General features: G+C 42.0%; 1 protein-coding gene and 1 long non-coding RNA gene across 2 annotated transcripts; both read right to left on the bottom strand.

The window, feature by feature from the left end:
- Positions 1-350: 350 nt before the first annotated feature.
- On the bottom strand, positions 351-4,820 carry MED10 (mediator complex subunit 10). The gene is made up of 4 exons (XM_005513311.3): positions 4,597-4,820; positions 4,402-4,485; positions 2,317-2,419; positions 351-1,150 (listed from the first exon to the last, which is right to left on the bottom strand). Exons 1-4 carry the CDS (start codon positions 4,716-4,718, stop codon positions 1,055-1,057), a joined length of 405 nt encoding a protein of 134 aa, XP_005513368.2. The 5' UTR covers positions 4,719-4,820; the 3' UTR covers positions 351-1,054.
- A 5,805-nt stretch (positions 4,821-10,625) lies between these two features.
- On the bottom strand, positions 10,626-22,202 carry LOC135578567 (uncharacterized). The gene is made up of 3 exons (XR_010470352.1): positions 22,063-22,202; positions 20,475-20,588; positions 10,626-15,935 (listed from the first exon to the last, which is right to left on the bottom strand). It is a non-coding gene; the product is annotated as an uncharacterized LOC135578567 (long non-coding RNA).
- Between the last annotated feature and the right edge of the window lie 176 nt (positions 22,203-22,378).

Raw genomic sequence — 22,378 nt, 5'->3', positions numbered from 1 at the left:
AAAATCTCCCAAGATTAAAACAGGTCCTGTCCTCCTGCTTCCACTGTAAAACCAGTTGTCTGTACATGCACTACACCCTTAGGTAGTGAACCCAAGACACTCCTTTATGTTGTGACTACATATGAACAGTTACAGGTTTCACACAGGTCTGCAGCTGATCAGAAACATGGGGACAACCACTGATCCCCAAAATCTCTTGCTTCAGGTACTGAAAGGGACATAAGCTTTTAACAGCCAAGTTGTGACACACATTTTATTTCTATCATTGTAAGACTGAGGAATGCGCTGTTTTTCATAGCTTTCAGTTCATTCTCGAAAGCATAGCATACAACAGAAAAATGTTAAATTAATTTTATTTTTCAATTTATTATTCAAACTGCTTACAGAAAATGAATCAAATTAAACAAAAGCTTACATTAAATACTATACAAAATATTAACATTGAGGTGCTAGTCCCCAAATACACTCGCTTTCTATAACCTCAGCCATCTGCACTGCAGCTCATGGAACAAAACAAGAGCATCTGAAGGTTTTCTTGGCTGCAATTCATTATGACACACAGGAACTGCAGCCTTTGACAGGCTCCTGTTCAGCAGAATTTGGCAAGGTGAAAGCAGTAAACTGTTTGTACTGTAATAAAAAAATGAAAAATAAAGTTTAACAAACACATTTCTCTTAAAAACAGATGAGCCCACAATCCTGGAGCACACTGTTCAGAAGACAAAAAATATACATTTTCTGCTCCAGCAATGCACTTTGTGGGAAATGCTATGTATTGACAACCTGTAGGCATGTACATCTCCAAAACCTTTCAAGAAGGAGGAACAGATTACCATTGGAAGTTTCAAGTGTAATCTTTGAGTAAAAGTCTTCAGAAAGGTTCAGTAGCCCCAGACCAGAACCATCAGCAATCACCAAGCACCTTTACAGACCACTGCTGCCATTTTCAGTACAGTTGTTACAAAGGCTTGGATTTACCCTCTCTACAATCAATGTTTTTATAGAGTCGTGTCTGCTTATGGAATTGAAATTTTTAGAGCTATCGAAGGCCAACTTAAGGAGAAGGATCTTCTCCTCGAATAGCTTTGTACTTTGCCATGTCTTCTGGGAACACCTTCGTCAGTTCTTGAATTAACAGACTTTTAAATTTCTGGAAAGAGAAAAAACAGTGTATACATCATCTGCACAATTTATTTAGATCTCATCAAGCAATGTTATCGGATTATCAGAAATGTTTGCATACACGGTATTACATTTCAGTGATCTGAGAGAACAGTACCCAAAAAACCCCCTCAAAACCACACACACAAACACAGAAAGTAATGTTTACAAAATTCAGATAAAGTGAAATCCACTAGGAAAACACCAGGCAAGCAAAAAATATTTTAATTTCTCATAAATTAACCAGTATTTTCAAATAAGAAATACATTGTAATTGGACCTCTCTGGTAAGCTCTGGTGCATCAATATCTGTCTGACCTTATTAAGCAAAGGTGATAAAGGACACATCCCCTTGATTTGATATGGAATCTCCTCCACCTCCGAAATGCAACTCACGCCTGGCTCAGAGATACATTCATTCTTCCTACAACTTTTACAACCACGGAGCATATCAAAAGAAAGAGAAACTTAGAACATATACAGCTGTATTCACATTCTGCAGCACAAATTGCCATCCTCCACATTAATTTTATGTTCAGCCAATGAACGTTCTGAAACACAAACAGCCCTTTCTCAAATGTCACTAAACTTCCTTTTCTGATTGTATTTTTCAGCAGTAAATCCAGCAGTTAAGCAACAGAGCAGGACACTTGGTTCATACGAGATTAAAGTAAGAGCTCAGAAATGCCTAAATACTTGTGTACATTTTAAGTAACTTTATAAAGATTAAGTGATGCTTATATAGCATGTTTGACATTTTAATACTTTAAGATCCACTCAAGACTCAAAAAAATATCTCTTCTGTTTTTCTTATTCCTAAATTTACTCACATCACAGTTACAGATCTATAACAGTGTGACATACACACTAGTATTCAAAAAGAATATAAAAATCTGCAGCGCTACATACAACTTTAACCAAAATAAAATCACAGCGACATCTGTATCTCCAACTGTGGGATGAATTACATGTTTCCTTTCTAGAATCAGCTGTATTAACGTCAATTAAGATACAGGGATGAAGAGCAATTCCCAATACAAAACACCTAACAGGGGAATTTAATAACTGCACAAGTGAAAGACCCACATATTTACAGAAAAGTAAAAACTTATCAAGTACATTATTATGTTAGTACTTTCATTATTTGTAGTTTACCTTCATTGTATCAATTTTTCCTTTTACTTGCTCATTTTTAGCCAAAGCTCGCTCCAGACACTCTTTCGTGTAAAGCTGAGGATTGCGGCCTTGATCTATGTACCTGAAAATACAAAAGATAACACTTAAATGATCACACTCCTACTAGAATGTTCTCCAAGGCACAGAATTATTCACCTTGCTGTATTTTTGTTACTACTGTTATCTGAACCATGCATTTTCCAGTTTATCTCAGCCATTTTCAAAAGGAGAACAAGGCTGTGGCCAGCAAACACACGTCTTGGAATGCTGGTTTAAATCTTTGTTTCCAGAAAGCCTGGAGATTTGGAAAAAAAAACAACACATTAAAAGCAAACAAAACTTATATCTATCTAGTTCCTCACAGGCAACAAGTACACATGAATGAAGAAAGATGGTTCTTTTCCAAGCAACTGAAAGGGCACTAACCATAAAGTAGCTCAGTTGCTACATGATAAGCAATAAGCACATAGGAATACGGCATCCAGCAATTCAAGAATGAAGAGGAAGGGAACCTATCATAGTCAAAAGTAAAAATTAACACACCTGTATTTGGAAACATAATGTGTACTTTTGATTTGCAATGTAAGTGCCTGACAAAGGGAAATTCCATCGCTGAATAAAGAATAGAACATTTCAGACTGTCATCCTAGATTTATAGATAGAATGGAAGCCCAACTGAAAAAAGTCCTGTATAGCCAGTAATACATTAGAATATCACAAACCAGTGACACTTGGACTTAAAAGAAACACTAGTAAATTAACTGCTTGGCTACATCATAAAAACAGTGTTGTACAGCTGTCCCTCCACGTTCATGATTTTGCTTTTAATGTTCTTACTCCCTGCCAACAAGAAGATTGCCACTAATGAAATTAAACACCTAAGTACTGGCCTGATTTATTTTCCTGTGCAATTCAAAATCTTGATTCTAACCCAGTGTTAAAGTGTATTTCCAAAGTGAAAGCTTACTTACTAAATCACTAGATTTGGCAGAATCTACATTACTGCCTACATATGTAAAGACAATGTAAATTGTAAAAAAAAAAAAAATTTATATATATATATATATATATATATATGAAAGCAAATGTGTAATTTTTCACTTTTTTTCACTTCTCTTGCATTTTCGCCTTCTCACAGGCTGAAGATACTTCTTACCTCCTTCTGCTGCTCACATTCTCATGAGGCATTCAGAAGATGGAGTATAAGAAAGAAGCAGTCCTCAGGGAAAATATCCACAGAATCACAGACTGTTAGGGATTGGAAGGGACCTCAAAAAGATCATCTAGTCCAATCCCCCTGCCAGAGCAGCAACTTAGATGAGGTTACACAGGAATGTGTCCAGGTGGGTTTTGAATGTCTCCAGAATAGGAGACTCCACAATCCTCATGGGCAGCCTGTTCCAGTGTCCTGTTACCCTCACCATGAACAAGTTTCTTCTCATATTTAAGCTCCTGTGTTCCAGTTTGAACCCATTACCCCTTGTCTTACTGTTGGTTGTCACCAAGAAGAGCCTGCCTCCATCCTCATGAAACTCACCCTTTACATATTTATAAACATTAATGAGGTCACCCCTCAATCTCCTCTTCTTCAAGCTAAAGAGACCCAGCTCTCTCAGCCTTTCCTCATAAGGGAGATGCTCCACTCCCTTAATCATCTTCGTGGCTCTGCACTGGACTCTCTCCAGCAGTTCCCTGTCCTTCTTGAACTGAGGGGCTCACAACTGGACACAATATTCCAGATGTGGTCTCACTAGGGCAGAGTAGAGGGGAAGGAGAACCTCTCTTGACCTACTAACCACCCCCCTTCTAATTCACCCCAGGATGCCATTGGCCTTCCTGGCCACAAGGGCACAGTGCTGGCTCATGGTCATCCTGCTGTCCACCAGGACCCCCAGGTCCCTTTCCCCTACACTGCTAACAGGTCGTTCCCCAACTTACACTGGAACCTGGGGTTGTTCCTGCCCAGATGCAGGACTCTACACTTGCCCTCCACACTAAAAAACACACGCTACCTCAGATCACACCGACCGCTGCACCTCCCCTTCCACGTACACCGCGACTTACTCAAAAACTTCTAAGGGGACGCTGATATCGTGAAGCTGCTGCCGGCATTTGTCGATATCCTGCAAGCCCGTCACCATGAAATTCCTGTAAGGAGAAAACAGGTCGTTTTGGCACAAGATTTGGTGGGGTTGGGGGGGATCGGGAAGAGCCCCGCGGCCTGGCAACGAAAAGGGGGGTCAGGGGGAGCGCCCTCACAATTTCTGGTTGAGCCCAGCCTGGCTGCTGGGCTGGAAGTCGCTGACGATAATGCCGAGCTGCCGAATGTTCTCCACGAACTTCTCCAGGTGCTCCTCCAGGGAGTCGAACTTCTCCGCCATCGCTATAACCTGCCCGTCCCCCCACCACCACTTCCGGCAACTGGCGCATGCGCTTAAGGAGCGGAGTGGCTGCACACGCCCTCCCGGCTTCAGACCACGCCCCCTTTGTTGGTAAGCCGCGCCCGCTTGACCTCAAGCCACGCCCCCTGAGTCGCCACGCCCCCGCGGGGTGGGTGGGGGGACACAGCGGGCAGCGCAGGTTCTGCATCTGCTTATATTACTAGACAACAAAACACAAAACAAAACATAGACTCGTTTTGGTTAGAAAATACCTTTAAGATCGTCGAATCTAACCATCAACCCAACACTGACAAGTGCACCACTAACCCATGTCCCTAAAACCCTCATCTCCGCGTCTCTTAACCCCCACCCAGGGATGGTGATTCCACCACTGCCCTAAGGAACCTATTCCAATGACCAACAGCCTTTTCCGGGCAGAAATTATCCAATATCCAATATCCAATCTAAATCTGCTGTATCCCCCCCCGGCACCCAGTGTGGGAAACGTGCAGATACCAACCAGCTTGGCTACATGGAACCTGAACAGCAGAATAGGAATTCAAAAGGAATTTCTCATGTTTACACAGTCCCACTAAGAAAAGATAACAGATTTAAGATTACTGGCTACTTCAGGAAATTTACTTTGCAAAGAATACAGTGAGAAATCAGAAGACCCCACCTTTTGGGGGTTTTGGTTTTGATCAGAATAAAACCACAGGAGCTATTTTGCATGGACATGAGAGAACAGATCTACGGCAAGCAGAACACAAACTTTCATTCCAGAACGCACAGTTTTCACTTACTATATTGAAAAACTACGGTGTGAAAAAAACACAAAGCAATTTATTTTTATAAAGTAACGCATGCGAGAAGTACGACAGTTCAAAATTGCTGATGCCTCTAATTTTAATTCTAGTACTACTTTTTTTTTAGGCCATCATTTAGAATTGCTCTGCTTTTGAGCATTTCCCCTCTCTGTGTTGCACAGACATAAAACTGTTCCTTATTTTCAGACCCGTTAAGGACTTGTGTCTGGCTGGAATTTGCTTACTATCTGCTATCTGGTATCAGGTTGAACTCTAGTCCTGGTCAATTTGTAGTGCAGAGCCCACTCCCCTCTTGAAAGCTTTTCAAAAAGGTGGCTATGTACTTTTTCTCACACTGCCCTTGACTGTTAGGTGGGGCTGGCTGTGACTGTCCTATCACTTCACTGCATTCCATCAAATTCCTCCTTACGTTACTTGCCTCAGTAGCCACAGCTGAACACTGCTGCCTGCTGGTACCAGCTCTGGGTGAGGGATCATCTCTGTGGAGTCCTTACCACAAAAGGACCCAACTCACGGGTAGAGGTCACGCATGGAACTGGGATTCGGGTAACCGCATAGATCTAAAGGGCAGATATTTTTCTGCCTGTCTCAGTCCTCATGTCTGATCAGTAGAGATACTCAGCCCACACCTGACCACGCTCACAAAGGCAGCCCCTAGACCTCCCTTTTATCTGGTAACAAAAATGCACACCCGGAGTTCGGGATACCAGGATTCCAATCTCTCTTTTCTGTCCACAAGGATCAGAGCCTACAAAAAGCCTTGGCCTCAGAGGTTAGGATGTATTTGGCAGTGGGGTCCATTCAGTCCCTGTGGCTGTTCTACTTTGTGTGGAGATTAAGTTTGTTTGAGCAATGGGAAGGCAGAGCTTGGCATAGCACAAAAAAAAAAAGGAAGGAACCAGTGACTGAGTATCTGATAAAGGTTCATCTTCTTCCCTACCTGCCTTGTATCTGCTAATTATATGTGTTTTTCTAAATTGTGTAGGAAATAGAAGAGGTAACAGAAAGAGGTTCACTTGATAATAAAAACCACGATGGAATTATCTGGAGAATGACAAAATATCAGTCTATATTAAATAATCCAGCTATAATTTTCCCTGTGGGAAGATTATCTGACATGCTTGAATTCCCACAGCACATCACAATAACTGTGTGTTTTATAAATAGATTATTTCGAGTGTGTCTCTTTTCAGTTGAATCTGAGAAGACCAGTCCGGCAATGTCAGCAGGTAAGAATCTGATGCTTTGATTCACAACGAAGGACTTGAATGAATGTTTGAAATAAGATATGGTATTCAATCAACAGTTTTAATGCATTTTATGCATTTGTAGCTATAACTTGCAACCATTTCTTTTCCACAATGAGAAACATTGAAATCAGCAATTCTAAATTTATTGGATGTCTCTTTTTATTAGGTTGGGGTTTGTTTTGTTTTGATTTGTTTTTCATTTTTGATATCAATGACAACAACAAAAAGCAAAAAACCCTGTAATGGTCAGTTTCTCTTCTGGGTTACCAGGCAAGTTCAGTAGCTGAAAGTTGTATATTTCCTAAATACAAAGCACTATTCAAAAGTTCATAAGATTAAGTATGCTAACCCAAAACTAAAAAGGAAGTGACTGTATGTCCTGGTTTTGTTAAAAAATAAGTTTGTCTTTCAGTGAATTTGCCTGTCAGCTAAAGCCTTCATATTAGCTGAATTTTCCTGGAGAACCAGACACATGTTTTGGTAAGCCTAGCAATGGAATGCAAACTTATTGATAAGCATGGATGGACATCTCGCGAGAGAGGCAACTAGAAACAGGTGACCAAGAAACTGACCAACTGTGTATAACATTCCATTCACGTGAATACTTCATATAAAAGTGGGAGATCACGAGGATCTCGTCCCTTTTCCTTGTGGCCCACATTAGGAGAGGACCTTTCTAGTCGTCCCTGCGAACTGAGGCCTAGTGACAGACTGAATCCAGCTCTCTTTGGCTGCAGAGTCCAATCCAGGACTTTGGGTGCCGGCTCTGCAGTTGCTGAGACTTTCAAGATTGGTTTTGAATATTTTGTATTCTTTTCTTTATTCTTATTAGTAGCATTGGGAAAACATTTTTAATTTTTCCAACTCTCTTCTCTCTGTCCTTCTTTCCCTCCCGATCGCCTGTCCTGAGTGGGAAGTGGGGAAGAGGCTGAAGGGGAAGTGAAGGGGCGAGGAGGTTAACAATACATCTGCCAGGGTTTTATTGTCACCCCACAATCTAAACCCTCGACACTGTAAAAAGCACTAAATATTAAGGAAAATATAGTGCTGTGCAAATGTGAAATTGTGAAAACAATCCTAGGCTGCAAAGAGCAATTAATCGGTGTAGGCCTTGACAAGTATTGTCACCCTATGATCACCCTGTTTCTATAGAATGTTCTCTGGACAGCAGAACTCCCAGGATTTCAAGATTTTAACAGAAATATTTGTAATGTAGAGATGTCCATGTCATCTTTAATTTATATTTAGTAGGCTAGTTAGGTTTGATTGATGAATTTTGCTAGATAAATGTGTACAGTGCCTCTAAGATTAAAAATTGCTATAAATATATTGCCAGTTGTTAAATTTGTCTCATGATCACCAAGTTGGGCAGTGTCTGCCTGTTTGGAGTAAAAATTAAAACAAACAAACTTGTGTTTGAATGAAAAAGAGAGAAAAGGAAGTCTGGCAAATAATCAAACAATAGGTACGTAGAGACAGCAAGATTTAGAAAGAAAATTGCATGGTTCATGTAACCATATTGCACTCCTACTCTGATTTCCATGTAGAGAGCAGGCAATTACTGGCTTGTAAGCTGGACATCTGCACTGGGCAGTTAAATAGGCTTTGTAATAAAGGATAGAATGAGAGGCCATGTGGATCAATATGACCCCTTTGGGAAGAGTAGCGCTGATTACGTAAAAGAAAATCCTGTTTCGTAAACCTCTAATGAATTTTTCAAGGGGTCAGCAAGCATGTAGATAAAAGTGATCTAAATTGGTACAATCTACTTGAATTTCCCATCAGCTTTTGGTGAAATCCTTAACCAAAGTCTTTTAAGGAACAAAAGCAATGGAATGAGGGGAGAAATCCTAGGTTGATTAAAAAATTGATTACCACATAGGAAATGCAGGATAGAGGCAAACATAAAATTCTTGCAGGGGAGAATTGTTCCTAGAGGAATTCTACAGGGAACTGGGCTGAAAATTGTGGTATTCGATGTGTTCACAGATGACCCAGGAAAGGGTCAATGATAAAATTGGCTTATGAGGAAGTTACTTGGTAAAGTAAAGATGAATACAGGTTGTAGGAAACTGTAGAAGGGCCTGAAAAGGTTTGGTGGCTGGGCAACAAGGTGTTAGAAGAAATTCAGGCAGATAATGCAAAGCAATGCACATAGCAAGCAAAAAAAACCTAGTTTCACAGGAAGATTCATGGCTTCTCGACTATCACCATACAGGAGCAGGACTTTAGGATCACAATAGAAAGTTCCATGGAAACATCGGCTCCGTGCTCATCAGTGGTCAGAAGCTATATGGAAAGTTAAGGATTGTTAGGAAAGGAATTTGAGAATAAAGTAGAAAACATAACTGTGCTACTGCATAAACCCACAGTTCACCCCAACCTCGAATACTGTGTGCAGTTCTGGTTCCCTGGAGTAGACCTGGAAAAGAGTCAGATAAGGATAGCCAAGATGTGACATGGCTTCTGTACTATGAAAACATTAATAGACAAGGACTCTTCAGCTTGAGACAGAGCCCACTGATGAGAGCTATGACCAATACTTTGCTGCATTCACAAAGCCATGAGCGGTCTGGAGCCTCGGCTGTCTTCCAGCACGAAGACTATTGGCCAACAAATTAAAGACAATGCAAGACAGCTTCAAAACATGCAAAAAGAGGTGATTTTTGTCATACAAGGTTTAACAGCCTTGTACAATTATTTGCCAACGGATGCTATGGACAGCAAAAGCTTAGCAGGGTTGAAGGGGAAACTGGACAGACGCTTGGTAGAGAAAGTCATAGAGAGGTAGGTAAACCACACCTGGCTCAGGAAATCCTGTGAACTGAAGGTAGTCCAAGGCCAGGAGCATAGTCAGGAGTGGTCTCATAGACATTTTTCTTGTCCTCGTTCTTTAGCATTTGCTTCTGGTTACTGCTGAGCACAGGATACTGGCCCAGGCGGAGCCTTTATCTGCATCTGTGTGGTTACTGTTATGAGGTCCTGCCTGCCTGAATTGTCGAAGAATGACCCGTGCTGTGTAGGATGTACACAGATTGCATGGTGCTTTCTTACCAAGCAGAGCATAAAAAGGTCGATTTGAGACTGTCTGTGTGGCCTTCAAGTGTGGAAAAAGTTCAACTCACCATTTTCTTATTTGCTGGCATATATACTCCAGATAAATGACATTTCCAGTATAATATGGCACAAGATTAATTACTGAAAGCACTGGTATTGTCACTTTTTCTTCTCAGAAATAGAAAAAGCAACAAATAATTCAGCTCTTTGTCCATCTCTGGAACTGTGATTCTCCCAGCTCCTGTTTTCTGTGGCTGGCCAATAAATTGGAAGAAGTAAGTAAAGCAGATAAAACACATGGATTTCCAGTGATGTATGTTTTCTCTCCTTTCATCTTTCTCAGTTTTTGTCTTTGACTTAGTATTTTCTTCTGCATGATTGTATCTAATGTACCGATCACTTCTTTCTCATTCTGCAGACCCAGAAACGGAGGTTGAAATTTCAGGTCGTTAACTGGGAGCATCATCTGCCTAAGAACTCCATTTTATGAGCCAGCTACCCTGCTTTCTTTTAATTACAACAGGTGATAAGCAAAAGAGAAGCAGAGAAGACAGATGTGAGCAGCACAGAGAGTACTATTTACCTGCTCTTCATATATCAGGTTGATGGTATTTATGTTTAGAATGTTTTTCAACTCAGAAGCATGCTGTATTTTCACATTTTAGTGCATTAGAAATGTGAAACAATACAATAAACAATTAAAAGAAACCCGTTATTCAGCTGAACAAGAGTTGTCATTATAGTTTCCATGCAGATCTGATATTTAGCAACTTGCTCATTAATGACTTGAAATAATACACATCTTACCACAAATTAGCAGGATGATGCATTTGTGCATCATGGCTGGATCTCAGTCTTACTGAAATCATCTAAGTTTATTTATCTAAGAAGCAGCAGGATCAGGATTTTGTTCATGCAGTGATTTTGTTCTTGCCAGTCCCGCAGATCTTGAGATGTTCTGGGACCTGATCCAAAGATAACTGAGCCCCATAAGACTTTCTGTTGATGGTAAAGGATATTAGATGACAGTCTGTTCTCACAACTCCCCAAGGACATCAGCAAGACACAGCAAAAGACATATATATGTTTCAGGACAGGAATATTATTTCCACAGTGTAATGACAATTCATCTACATCTGCAATACTGAAAATTTTTATGTCATGGTACTCTTAATATCCCATAAATTATCACTCTTAATTTTGTTTTTCAAATATGCTGAGAAATCAAGATAATTATCTGTTGTTTTATTTTTTCCCTTGGAGTATTAATCTTATTCATCAGACTTAGTTTATATTACATCCATATTGCTGCCATATGTCATTTAAAGCAAAATTAAGATCTATTCTTCTGAAATGCAGAGCTGCTTTCAATATTTCTCAAGTAGCTTCATGTGATTTTTTTTTCCCATGGGTGTGAGAAATATGTATAGATATTGCACTCTTACAAAACTATTCTTTTCATTATATAATACCAACAAGTGAGGATGATTTGCCTATTGCTGCCTTTTTTTTTTTTCTGTAACTCAGAATAACTAGTGCACTGTATTTAAAACTGATACTTTTTTCATTACCAGAGATGCAGGAAAGAAGGTGTAGGAAAATCCTGGGCAGTAAGATTTACTAAGACTCCCAGACCAGATGTGTGCTAGCAAATGAAATGGACCTGGACCATTCTTCAGCACTGAGTCCCACTGGCATAGAGCAGCTCTTGTTTGTATTCAAACTCCTGAAATGTACCTGAAAGCAATTCTGGAAGAATATTGGTTGTCCAGGTGAAAAAGCTGGCTGGGTACCTTTGTAACAGTTAAACGACATGGATGCCTTTGTTCCTGTGTTTGTGCCCTTCCCTGTCACTCTTCATTTTTCTAAGGTAGATCTATTATTCATGGTGTACAAGAAGTAATGCCCACGTGGGTTCAAGCCAGTACAAAACAGAAAATCAGAAAAATCACTTAGCATTCACAGTTATACTCTGTGGCAAAAAGCATTTAAACAACCAAGTTGTGCAGAGCCATGGTTGCAGCCAGTGTGCAGCTACTGGCACCGTGTCCTTGGGGCTGGGAATAGTCTTGGGGTTTGCACAGATGTCCTGCAGGAGAGGCTAGAATCAGCAAGCATAAATATATATGTATATATGTATAAATCTAAGCAGGCATTCCTTCCTGAAAGGCACTATGAGACAGGCAGGCATTCAGGCACTGAGCTAAAGACTCTCTTTCCATTATTCTTTTGGAGGTGGTTCAAGTAACTCTTCAATTTTAAACTCATTCTTCACACTCTCGTGCGTTCATTTCCCTTCCTCTTTACAATCTGCCTGCATTGCTGGAAATAGACTTTGCTGTTCATGTCCAGCATCCAGTCTTCAAATACATTTTACTTAAAGAAGTCACCTGAGGAAGACTCTAATTTATAGCTATTGATTCTTTCCACACTTTCGTCTACCTGATGAAGAAATGCTTTATTGTCTAGTTATTTTTGTTCTCAGGTATCTATTATGTTCTTTAATAAAATAATTGAAGCATCTCTCAGACTTCTATATAATAAATTAAGCACACTGAACACTTTATGTAATTGTCTTTAATGACTTTCAGCTTTTTCAGTGTTTCTACTTTTAAAATATCATCAGAAAAGAGAGGACAACCTGCACATCAAAATCTGAATTTGATCTCTGCAGAAGTATTGGTCCCTCTTCTTGCATCCTTTCCTGTTGATGCACTGCAGGACTGCAGAATTCCTCTTTGCCATGAGATTCCACAGAAAGCTGTGCTGATCCAGTACATTACAACCCCTAATTTCCTTTAAAGTTCGTCGCTATAGGAAATATAGTCTCCAGTTACATGAACTTGCATGATTTCCTCCTAGTGAAGATGACTTTGCAAATTGTTTTTATTAAAATGCATTTATTTTACAAACACAACTATTCAATTTAGTCTGCCTCCGCACCATTTATCACTTCACTGGCCTTTCTGTACACTCTTATTTGTAATTTCATATCTACCTCCAGATCGTCAATAAAACTATTAAATTATGCCAGTGGCAGTCCCCTGGGGAACTCTGCTGGCAATATTGCCAAATAAAATCCTGTTTTGGAGTGACCCTGGGAGCAGATCATCTGGTCTGCCACATTGTCCCCAAAAGTGATTTTGGAGTGATTGGGCCAGCCTGAGTGAGACAAATTCCAGGTGAAGTCTGGCATAAGGGATTGCTCTGGGGTCCTCTTTTTCCAAACTGTATGGATGAGATTCTGTCAGATTTGCATTGCTCAGCCTACTAGTCCAACTCTATCCCAAAAGGCCTTGTGTCCCTGGATGTCTCCACAAGCCCTGGCTCAGGTTATACCATGTACACCCTTAACACCTTATTATAAAACCACCGCTTTCATGGTCATTCAGTGTCCCTCGGTTTCCAAGAGGGCAGCTGCAATAGTAGCACAGGCTCTCAGACGGCTCTCTGTACTGTGAAGGCTGAAAAGACAGAGAAGGAAAAGCCCTCTCTTGTGATGACCATCTCACAGACCATGTAGCTTGGCTCTTCTCCATGCTTACTGCTTCCTTTCTGCTCCCCAACAGAGGTCTTCACACAAAACCTCAGAACACTGCCATCTTCACCCCTCTAAGGAATGCCTAGTGGCCATGCTGTCCCAGCAGTCTTTCTGGGGTACAGTTTCAGTAAGTTCAGGCACCATAAGTCAGGCAAAATGTGAAGGCAGTAGTGTTGCATATGATTCTGCTGTGACAGCCAGCTATGACTCAGTGGTTGTGTTTAGAACAAGCACTGTGCATCACCACTGGTGTATTTGTGGTTTAGGTCTACAACAGACCTAATTTAATCTGCTATGAAGGCACGTCTTAAACCCAATAAGATTTTCTATTTCTAAACCCATATCTTAGTCTGGAAACAAGGATGTCTGGGGTCCATCCATTGTGTCTCGGATATCCAGATAAAGTAGTATTCTTTAAAAACCAAAGAAGTTACTGATTTCTTCTATCATTAATTACAACATCTTAGCTTTCACAGGAACAACCACATATGACACAGCCCGCTGAGATTTGCCCTGTAATACAGCCATTTCAGTCCTGGCAAACATCTTGTGAAGTGCAGAGCGGCCCAGTGACTGTGGTACCTTCTGGTGCTTCCAGAACTCAAGTAGGTTTGCTCCTACTGTCCTCTTGCAGAAGACACTGCAGAAGAAATTGCATGATGTTGCTAAACCTAATAGAGAGAAGCCTCCATTTTTTGGCTTGCTAATGACAAACTCAGCAACCGATCTACAACTATGTATACAACTGCTGATAATCCACAATCTCTGTGTGCATCTTCACGTATACAGAGTGGGCAGGAAAGGACCACTGACCTGCACTGATCCCATAGCTGGGGCAAAAGCCCTTTTCTTACAGCATCCATGACTGCAGCCACAGGGCAGCAAATCATTTGCTCTTTGCATGGTATATAACACAGTGCTCGCTAGATTCCTCATTACATTGTCTCTGCAGAAGCAGCAGTGAAGCATGCAAGGAACCACCATTTCTACTTCTGGAGAACAAAGGAGCTGCCACCCCAAAATGTACTTCTGGAACTTAAGTGGTGAAGCACCTGACTGTCATCTAATAATAAAAAGGACCAGAGTTGCAGACCAATGCTGTGAATTTAGTACACTTGCTGTTCTAGCTGTACCCATGGATAACTGCTGTGAATGCTATCTTTGGTTGGTCCTGTTAACATAGTACAGGTCTTTCGTCAAATTCCAAAATGTGCTTTGGGCTGGAGCAATATTTCTGTAACTTTCTGCAGATGTGACCTCCTTCAGGGCATACCTGTCTTCCTGGGACTTCTTCGATTAAACCAAGTATTCATGTCTCCAGCCATGGACCAATGAACTACCAGCTGGTGGCAGCAGCAGCTTCTCAAAGATCAGGGTGTGAGGACTTGATCACAGCTCCTGGCAATAGTCTATGGCAGTCTGTATGAATTCACATTCTTCACTTTTAAGGCACCCAGCCATTGCCAGTAATTTGGCAACTAATTATTTTTTAAAGAATTTATCTTCTCTAATCTTTTATCATCTCTCTTGAACTTCTTCTGTAGTATCTTGGTATTTATAATTGGCACTGAGAAACAGGAAGCTAAATCGTGCCTCTCACTATTGTGATGACAATGCTGATTTTAAGATCTTAGGAAAAAGGAGGAAGAGTTCATGACCTGTTAATGTATTGCAATTCACCTTTCTTACGGCTGCATGCTCTAAAGAGGTAAATAAGAGAATATGGTGAGAGTGAAGGGAACATGAAGGTAAAGAAAGGATTGACCCGAGTCAAAGCAAAAGTGTTTAGCAAGCATCAAAGATGAGAGCGTATTGTTCTGGGATCCAAATGTGATTTTATCATCATCTTATACAAAGGTTCCAATACTTCCCCACTTTTACTAAAAGTACCTCACCGAGCACCATCTTCAGTCATATTAGCCTTTTTTTTAAAGCTCCATTACTCTGCTAGACATCCTTGTATCCCTTCTACCAACACACTCTTCTTTCTTTATCTCTTCCAGACTTACGTAAAAATTCCTTATCATTGGCCCCTCAGCACATGACTTTGTACTTTGTACTATTGAACTTGTTTGTGTCACTTCAGGTGAGCAAGAGGTTTGTGATGCAGTTTTAAAACTTCAGGAGCCAAAAATTATTTGGTGGCACCATCAAATATTTGAGACTGAATTACTGAAATTCCAGCATTTTGCCTTTAAGGTTGGACTCAATGAGTTGGACTGTTTCCCTGTGTTAACTCTGTGTGGTCCATGCTCACATCCATCTGCTACAGAGGTGACCTAGAGTCTTAGTGCCTTTGTCTAGCTGGGGGCTAACCCGGTGCTCTGAGCTGGTAATAAGCTGCATTTGTGTGTCCCTTGCTGCTGTGCACCAGAGTACTGGGGCACCTGGAGTGTTGCTTTCAGGCTCAGCCGCTGTGCACTGAGTAGTGAGACAGGTCTGGCAGCTCCCCTCAGCTTCATATGGAGCAGGCTGTGGATGATGCAGGACATCTCCCAGACTCTTCTTGGAGTGAAGAACCATCCCTCACTAGCTGAAGACCCTGCGAAAAAAAAAAAAAAAGAGCTACCTATGGCTTAGATGGATACTGTTTTCCCTCAGTTAAATGCAGGAGAGCTGATGGCCCTGGTTCTCTGGTTATATGCAGCAGCCCAGAAAAGTTCATCTCCCACCTTCAGAAATTCTAGCCAGAAAATTCAGAATGCCACTGTCAGCAATGACAAACAAGAATTTTTGCATCCAGAGTAGTGACCATTCTTCCAACTGTTCCAAGAGATACAGCTTCCTCACTGAGTAGCTACAGAATGACTGTAAAGGTCACAGTGTCAGAAGAAAACGTGACCAGAAGATGTTGAGGCTGAAGGTGGAACAAGGTAAAGGACGCATTGTACCTTTTTTGTTAAATTTATGAGTGATTTCTGTGCTTCACAGTAAGGCTTTTCTCAGGATTACTGGCCATATCTTGCATTTGTGTATGAGTGCCTGAATTTAAAAATACCTGTGTGTGTATATGAGATGGTCAACCCTGATACAAAGTTCCACAATTCAGAATTCCTGGATGCAAATCTCTTTCCGTCAGTCAGTAGCAATACATGAAGGTGAACACTATGAATATAAAAAGCCTCTCCTGAACATTTCTGCTTAAAAAGCAGACAGCAAATCATATTCTCCAGGGATATTGCTTCCCTTGCTTTCTCAAAAACTGCTGCTGTGGTATAATGGCTGTTCATTTACCTCATTTATTCATTTACCCAGGTATCCTTTGCATTTACCTGGGCTAATCATGTCCGTAGAGCAGAAGTTACCTCAAGTATTTTGTTTATCTAACTGAGTGAAAGAGATTAGAAAGGCCAGATGGACTTCTTACACTGAGAGGAAGGTAACTTTGGAGGATATGTCAACAAGCAACATAGGGACTGCACATGCACCTCTACAGGCTTTTGCATTCCAGGGCTGAGCATTTTCGTGTCTTTCTTCATTCTTGATGTTTGTTGCTGGAAATACCTTTCTTCTGAATACCCTTGTAAAAATAAGCGATGCTCTCACTTTGGAAGGTCAAAGGAGACAGCCAAGGAATGAATAATCAAGGGTTCCCAGTAAGATATTAGTAAGCATTGCGACAATTCAGTCAGGCAAAGGAGGGAGAGATTAATAAATATCTCGTGTATTGAAAAAATGTGTGTTTGCAGGCTTAGAAAGAATTCACTAAAACTCCATTTGATTCTAGGAAGCAGGCTGTGTCCATTCTATAAAGGAAATCAATGATGCCTACCAAGCTGATACAGGTAAATAACTCCCTTGGAGTTCCAGGTCTAGAGGCTGGTCTAATCCTGAGTATACGAGCAGTACACATAAGCCCTAATATTTTAATGATAATCTATCTGCAGAACTGCAGAGGAAGGCAAAAAAAAAAAAAAACAGTAGAGGACAAATCATGCACCAAGAGGAATAAAATAAAGTCTTCCCCAGCTGCAGTGGAAGCCCTGAGGCATGGAATTATTATAACTATAATGTAAATTGACAGTGATCTAATCTATTTTCTCACACATTTGGGAATAATGACACATCAGATGCCCAAGGACTCACAATATAAGCCTGATTTTCTATCTTCAGGCATTTTCCTATTCTATTGTGTTGTACAATTATATCCATAAGCTTCTCAGGCTCCATCTTACATGACTGAAAGCTACTGCTTCCAGTGCTTGGGAGAGTATTTGAGCCCTTCATTCATCAGATAGCTGGAAGCCTTTAGAATTCCAGTCCAAATATATTCAGGATTACTCACTGTACAGCCATTTGATCATGTGATGAAGCCAATCTCCCTCTCTGACATTTACTTCTCCAACATATTCATCAAGTGTTACCACAGCCCCACTAAGTCTTTGCTGGGCTATACGAAACAAGACAAGATCTTCTTATTCTCCCAAGAAGACGTGAATCTGGTTCCCCTCATCATCCTAGAAATGCTTCTTTTCACTTGTTCAATTTAAGTAACATTTTCTAATAAGCTCAGTCCTTAAAATTCTGCTGCATTTAAGCGGAAGCAAACAATACACATCTGAGCTTTTCACTGAGCCCCAGGTAGCTTCTTTTATGCAAACTCAGTAAAAATTAGAAAATCACTGGCCAGCATTCCTGCTAGGAAAAAAAAAAAAAAAAAAAAAAAAAGAAGGAGAAAATAAATTCAATATTCTTGCTAGGTCAAAACAACATCAAATTGGTATTGCAATAGGAGTTCAGAGCCCTGAATCTTCAGCTAGTGACAGAGGCCTCTCTACTGCAAGAAGAGTCTTAGACGCCCTTCATCAGTTGCAGTCTGCGGGCTGCTGCTAGACCTGAGCTTTGAGCACTGTCCTGTTTCACAGCCCAGTGTACAATGGCTGAGCCCAAAAGCAGCTCTCCAGATAAATATGTAGGAGAAATCTCTGCCAGAGTCCAGTCCGGCTTTCATACCCAGATGCCCTTTTACCTCCCTGATTCTGAAGTCACTGCATCATTCCAGGATGTCTTTATGTACCATAGTGGATCAGTTAGTCCTGCTGTAAGGCAGGTCCATGTCTGAAGGATTGCAGGCTAGTTCAGTTTGATTTCTGCACCTGGCAAAATGTTGACAATTACAATAATGAACAGAGTTAATACATATATTTCTACTATGTGAGATACTATAGAAAAGAATTTATGAGGAACCTGTTAAGAGAGATCATGGAGAAAATTTGTTCAGAGTTTTTTGTCAGTTAATGAATACAGGGGTGACAGTCTAGATGATATAATGGGAGTTTCCCCTGCAAGTTGTTTTACTCCCTATTTTGCTTTAAGGTGCTAGGCTTGCAGCCATTCAGAGCCCATCCTGGACTGACCAACTAATTCTCTTGATGAGGAAGCCTGGGCATGAAAAAGAGGAGTTTGCTATATCACTACAGCTTTTTTACCCTGCAAACAGCACAGACACAGAATGTACCAGATTTCACTACTTTCAGCACGGTCAGAGCAGTCCCCTGCCACAGCAGAACACCATTTGGCCTGGCACACCTATCACACCTTCCACTCCACTGAAATAGCTTTCTTATCACTCCCATCATTAATCTTGTACCGTTTTACAAAACAACAGTGGAAGGCCATGGCTGGAAGTGGAAGGCCAGTGGAAGGCTGCTTGGCTCTGGTCTCCCTCTGCAGAGACCTTGCTCTTTTTTGAGGCTTCACCACTGGGTAGATACCTTGGCAGTTATATAAGACAGGTAAATAACCTCCATCATGTTAAATTTATGATAGTGGCTCCTGCTCCCAACTGTCACAAGAACACCTTTAAGGTTAAAACATTAATGTAGCCAATACAAAGGCTCGAGTTGCTAATTTGCATTGTGGTTCACTACAGCATTTGTGCCCAGCCATCCTGTCTTAAGCTAGATACTCAGCCAGGGACAACCATTGAATGCCTTGTTGTGCATGACTGCCCACCAGGACTGAAGCTGCAGGTGAAGCTTCTGTGTCTTCAAGCTTTTGCACCAGAGCAGGAGCAGCCTCCTGACCTGTCCCATCAGGTTTCTCTGTGCCCTTCTCCACGTGCTATTTAAAGGAACAGAAATTTCCTTCTGTGCCTTAGCTTCTCCTCCTGCAAGTCCTGCTCAAGTCATTTGCCCAACAAAGCACAAATTACTTCTTATCTGGAATCATCGTGCACCACAAAGTGCAGTTTGTCTGCACTCCAGAAATTTCCTAGCTCCATGGACAGTCCATCAATAGCTCTGGGGAGACAGCATCTCTAGAACTCCACAAGGTTACTGGAGGAAGGCTTGGACACACTTTCCAACATCCTATAAACTAAAGGTTCCTTATTTGCTCAGGGAGGGTGAGCTATAGAGAGAAGGAAGGTAGGAGAGGAAGATGAGAAGGACAGAACATTCCCAGAAGCTTCAGCCCACCCACCTCACATTCCCCAGGACTGCTGACCCCCAGGGAAACACTCTGTCAACAGTATTTCACAAGCAGATCTTCTCAGGGTAGAAAATTCAGCAAATACTTTCTGCAACAGACCTCAGGTATCTGCACACAAGGAAGGATCAAAGCAACCCCCAGGGTTATCACACTGAACAGCTTTTGCACTGGGCAGGACAGCAGTATGGAGAGCAGGAGCAAACAAGGACAGTGTTGTGGCATCTGTGTTTCTTGGGCCATCATTTACTTTCAGCTCGCAGCTTTGTGTGCATTGCACAAACTGAGAAAATAAATTAAGAACAACCTTGTAGTAAGGTTTCTCAACAATTTTACTAAGATGATTTTGAGCCTTCAATAATTCTATGTTTGAAAAACAAATATAATTCTACTTCCAGGGTCTTGATTTTAAAAACAGCAAGCTTTTTAATCTGTGGTAAATCAGGCTGTTCTGTCACTTGGTCTACTTGTAAAGCCTGGAAAAGAGACCACATTTCACAGTTTGACACAATGGTCACTGGTGAATGGTCACCAGCTGAATGTGGACCCATTGGTAAAATTAAGTAGTTTAACTAACAGGAAGAAGAAAGGGAAAAAAAGCTCAAAAGTGAACTGACCCAAACATATTTTTTTTTGGAAGCGAGTCAATTACCAAGTTTCTGATGAAAACATAACGTGCCTTGCAGATAGCTTGCAAGAAACCCTGCTGGTTTTCTCTGGAGATCTTTACAGAAGCAGATCAGTCATTTTCCAACGTAGGCCACCCCTCAAAACCATGAAAGACAGTGTTTTAGGATGGCCCTGGCGAAGGGGGTGTTTGCTTGGGAAAGGTGTTATGGAATATGCTGCTGCTATATGCGTATAGTGCCTGTTGCTTAACATCCTCTGCACAACAGATGTCATCACACTTTGGGCCTTGCCTTCACTGTTCCCCAATGCAAAGCATTTATTGCACTTTTTTTTTTTTCTTTTCCAGAATCTGAAGGTAAAGAAGGCTGTGGGGACAGAGATTTTCAGAATCTGCTTTTCCTTCTTGTGCTACAGAGTCCCAGGAGGGTGGGGACCTACCCGGTCTGGAGGCGAGCAGGTCTAAGAAGGATGGGATATGTGTATCTGCTGTGCTGAAGAAACAAAGATTTTCACATCATACCCAACACAAAAAAGTACGGAAATACTCAAACACACAAATACATAGAATCATAGAATGTCCTGAGTTGGAAGGGACCCACAAGGATCATCGAGTCCAGCTCCTGTCCCTGCACAGGACAACCCCACAGTTCACACCATGTGTCTGAGGGCCTTGTCCAGTCTCTTCTTTAACACTGTCAGGCTTGGGGCCGTGACACCTCCCTGGGGAGCCTGTTCCAGTGCTCCACCACCCTCTGGGTGAAGAACCTTCTCCTATGCACATGTATGTATTTATATATAATTTTCAATCATGTTTACATATCGATTTTTATAGGTATTTGCTTTATACATACACTTCTGTGTGTTTGGGTGGGTAGATGTATACACAGTAAATACATATACACAGATGCATTTAAATGCAGCAATGTCCTTACACATGACCATACAGTTTTTACCTATCTTCACTCTGTCACAGAATCACAGAATGTCAGGGATTGAAGGGACCTCAAAAGATCATCTAGTCCAATCACCCTGCCAGAGCAGGAACTTAGATGAGGTTACACGGGAAGGCGTCCAGGCGGGTTTTGAATGTCTCCAGAGAAGGAGACTCCACAACCTCCCTGGGCAGCCAGTTCCAGTGCTCTGTTACCCTCACTGAGAAGAAGTTTCTTCTCAAATTTAAATGGAACCTCTTGTGTTCCAGTTTGTACCCGTTGCTCCTTGTCCTGTCGTTGGTTGTCACTGAGAAGAGGCTGGCTCCATCCTCATGACATTCACCCTTTATATATTTATAAACATGAATGAGACGACCCCTCAGTCTCTTCTCCAGGCTAAAGAGACCCAGCTCCCTCAGCCTTTCCTCATAAGGGAGATGCTCCACTCCCTTAATCATCTTTGTTGCCCTGTGCTGGACCCTCTCCAGCAGTTCCCTGTCCTTCTGGAACTGAGGGGCCCAGAACTGGACACAATATTCCAGATGCATACCTACTACATAAACGTGTGCTAAACTCTTAAGTATGACGGTATATAATTTGCTAGCCGTGTGAGCGATCACACACGCATACACACGTGTAGGTGTGCAATACACACACGTGTAGGTGTGCAATACCGACCCGTGGGTCTCTCCCGAGGCGGCGTCTCTCGGCGCACCAACCCGCCACCCGCGGGTGCCGCTGCCACCGCCCGCACCCCGCTCCGCCGCCAGGGCCGCGCCCGCGTTGCCCGCGCTGCCGCAGCGCGGGGCGGAGCGGAGCTGAACGGGACGGCGCTGCGGGACGGGCTCCCGCCGCCTGCCGGCCGCCGCCCCGCCCCCGCCCGCCGAGGCCCGCAGCGGCGGTGCCGCAAGGCGCGTAGGCAGCGCGGGGTGCGCGGCGCGGCGGGGGCTGCGGCAGGGGCGCCCCGAGCGGCCCCTCTCCCCTCCCGGGAGCC

The sequence above is a fragment of the Columba livia genome, chromosome 2 (assembly GCF_036013475.1).
Source record: "Columba livia isolate bColLiv1 breed racing homer chromosome 2, bColLiv1.pat.W.v2, whole genome shotgun sequence".
NCBI classification, from domain to species: domain Eukaryota; kingdom Metazoa; phylum Chordata; class Aves; order Columbiformes; family Columbidae; genus Columba; species Columba livia.
This window is presented reverse-complemented; position numbering and strand designations above follow the sequence as displayed.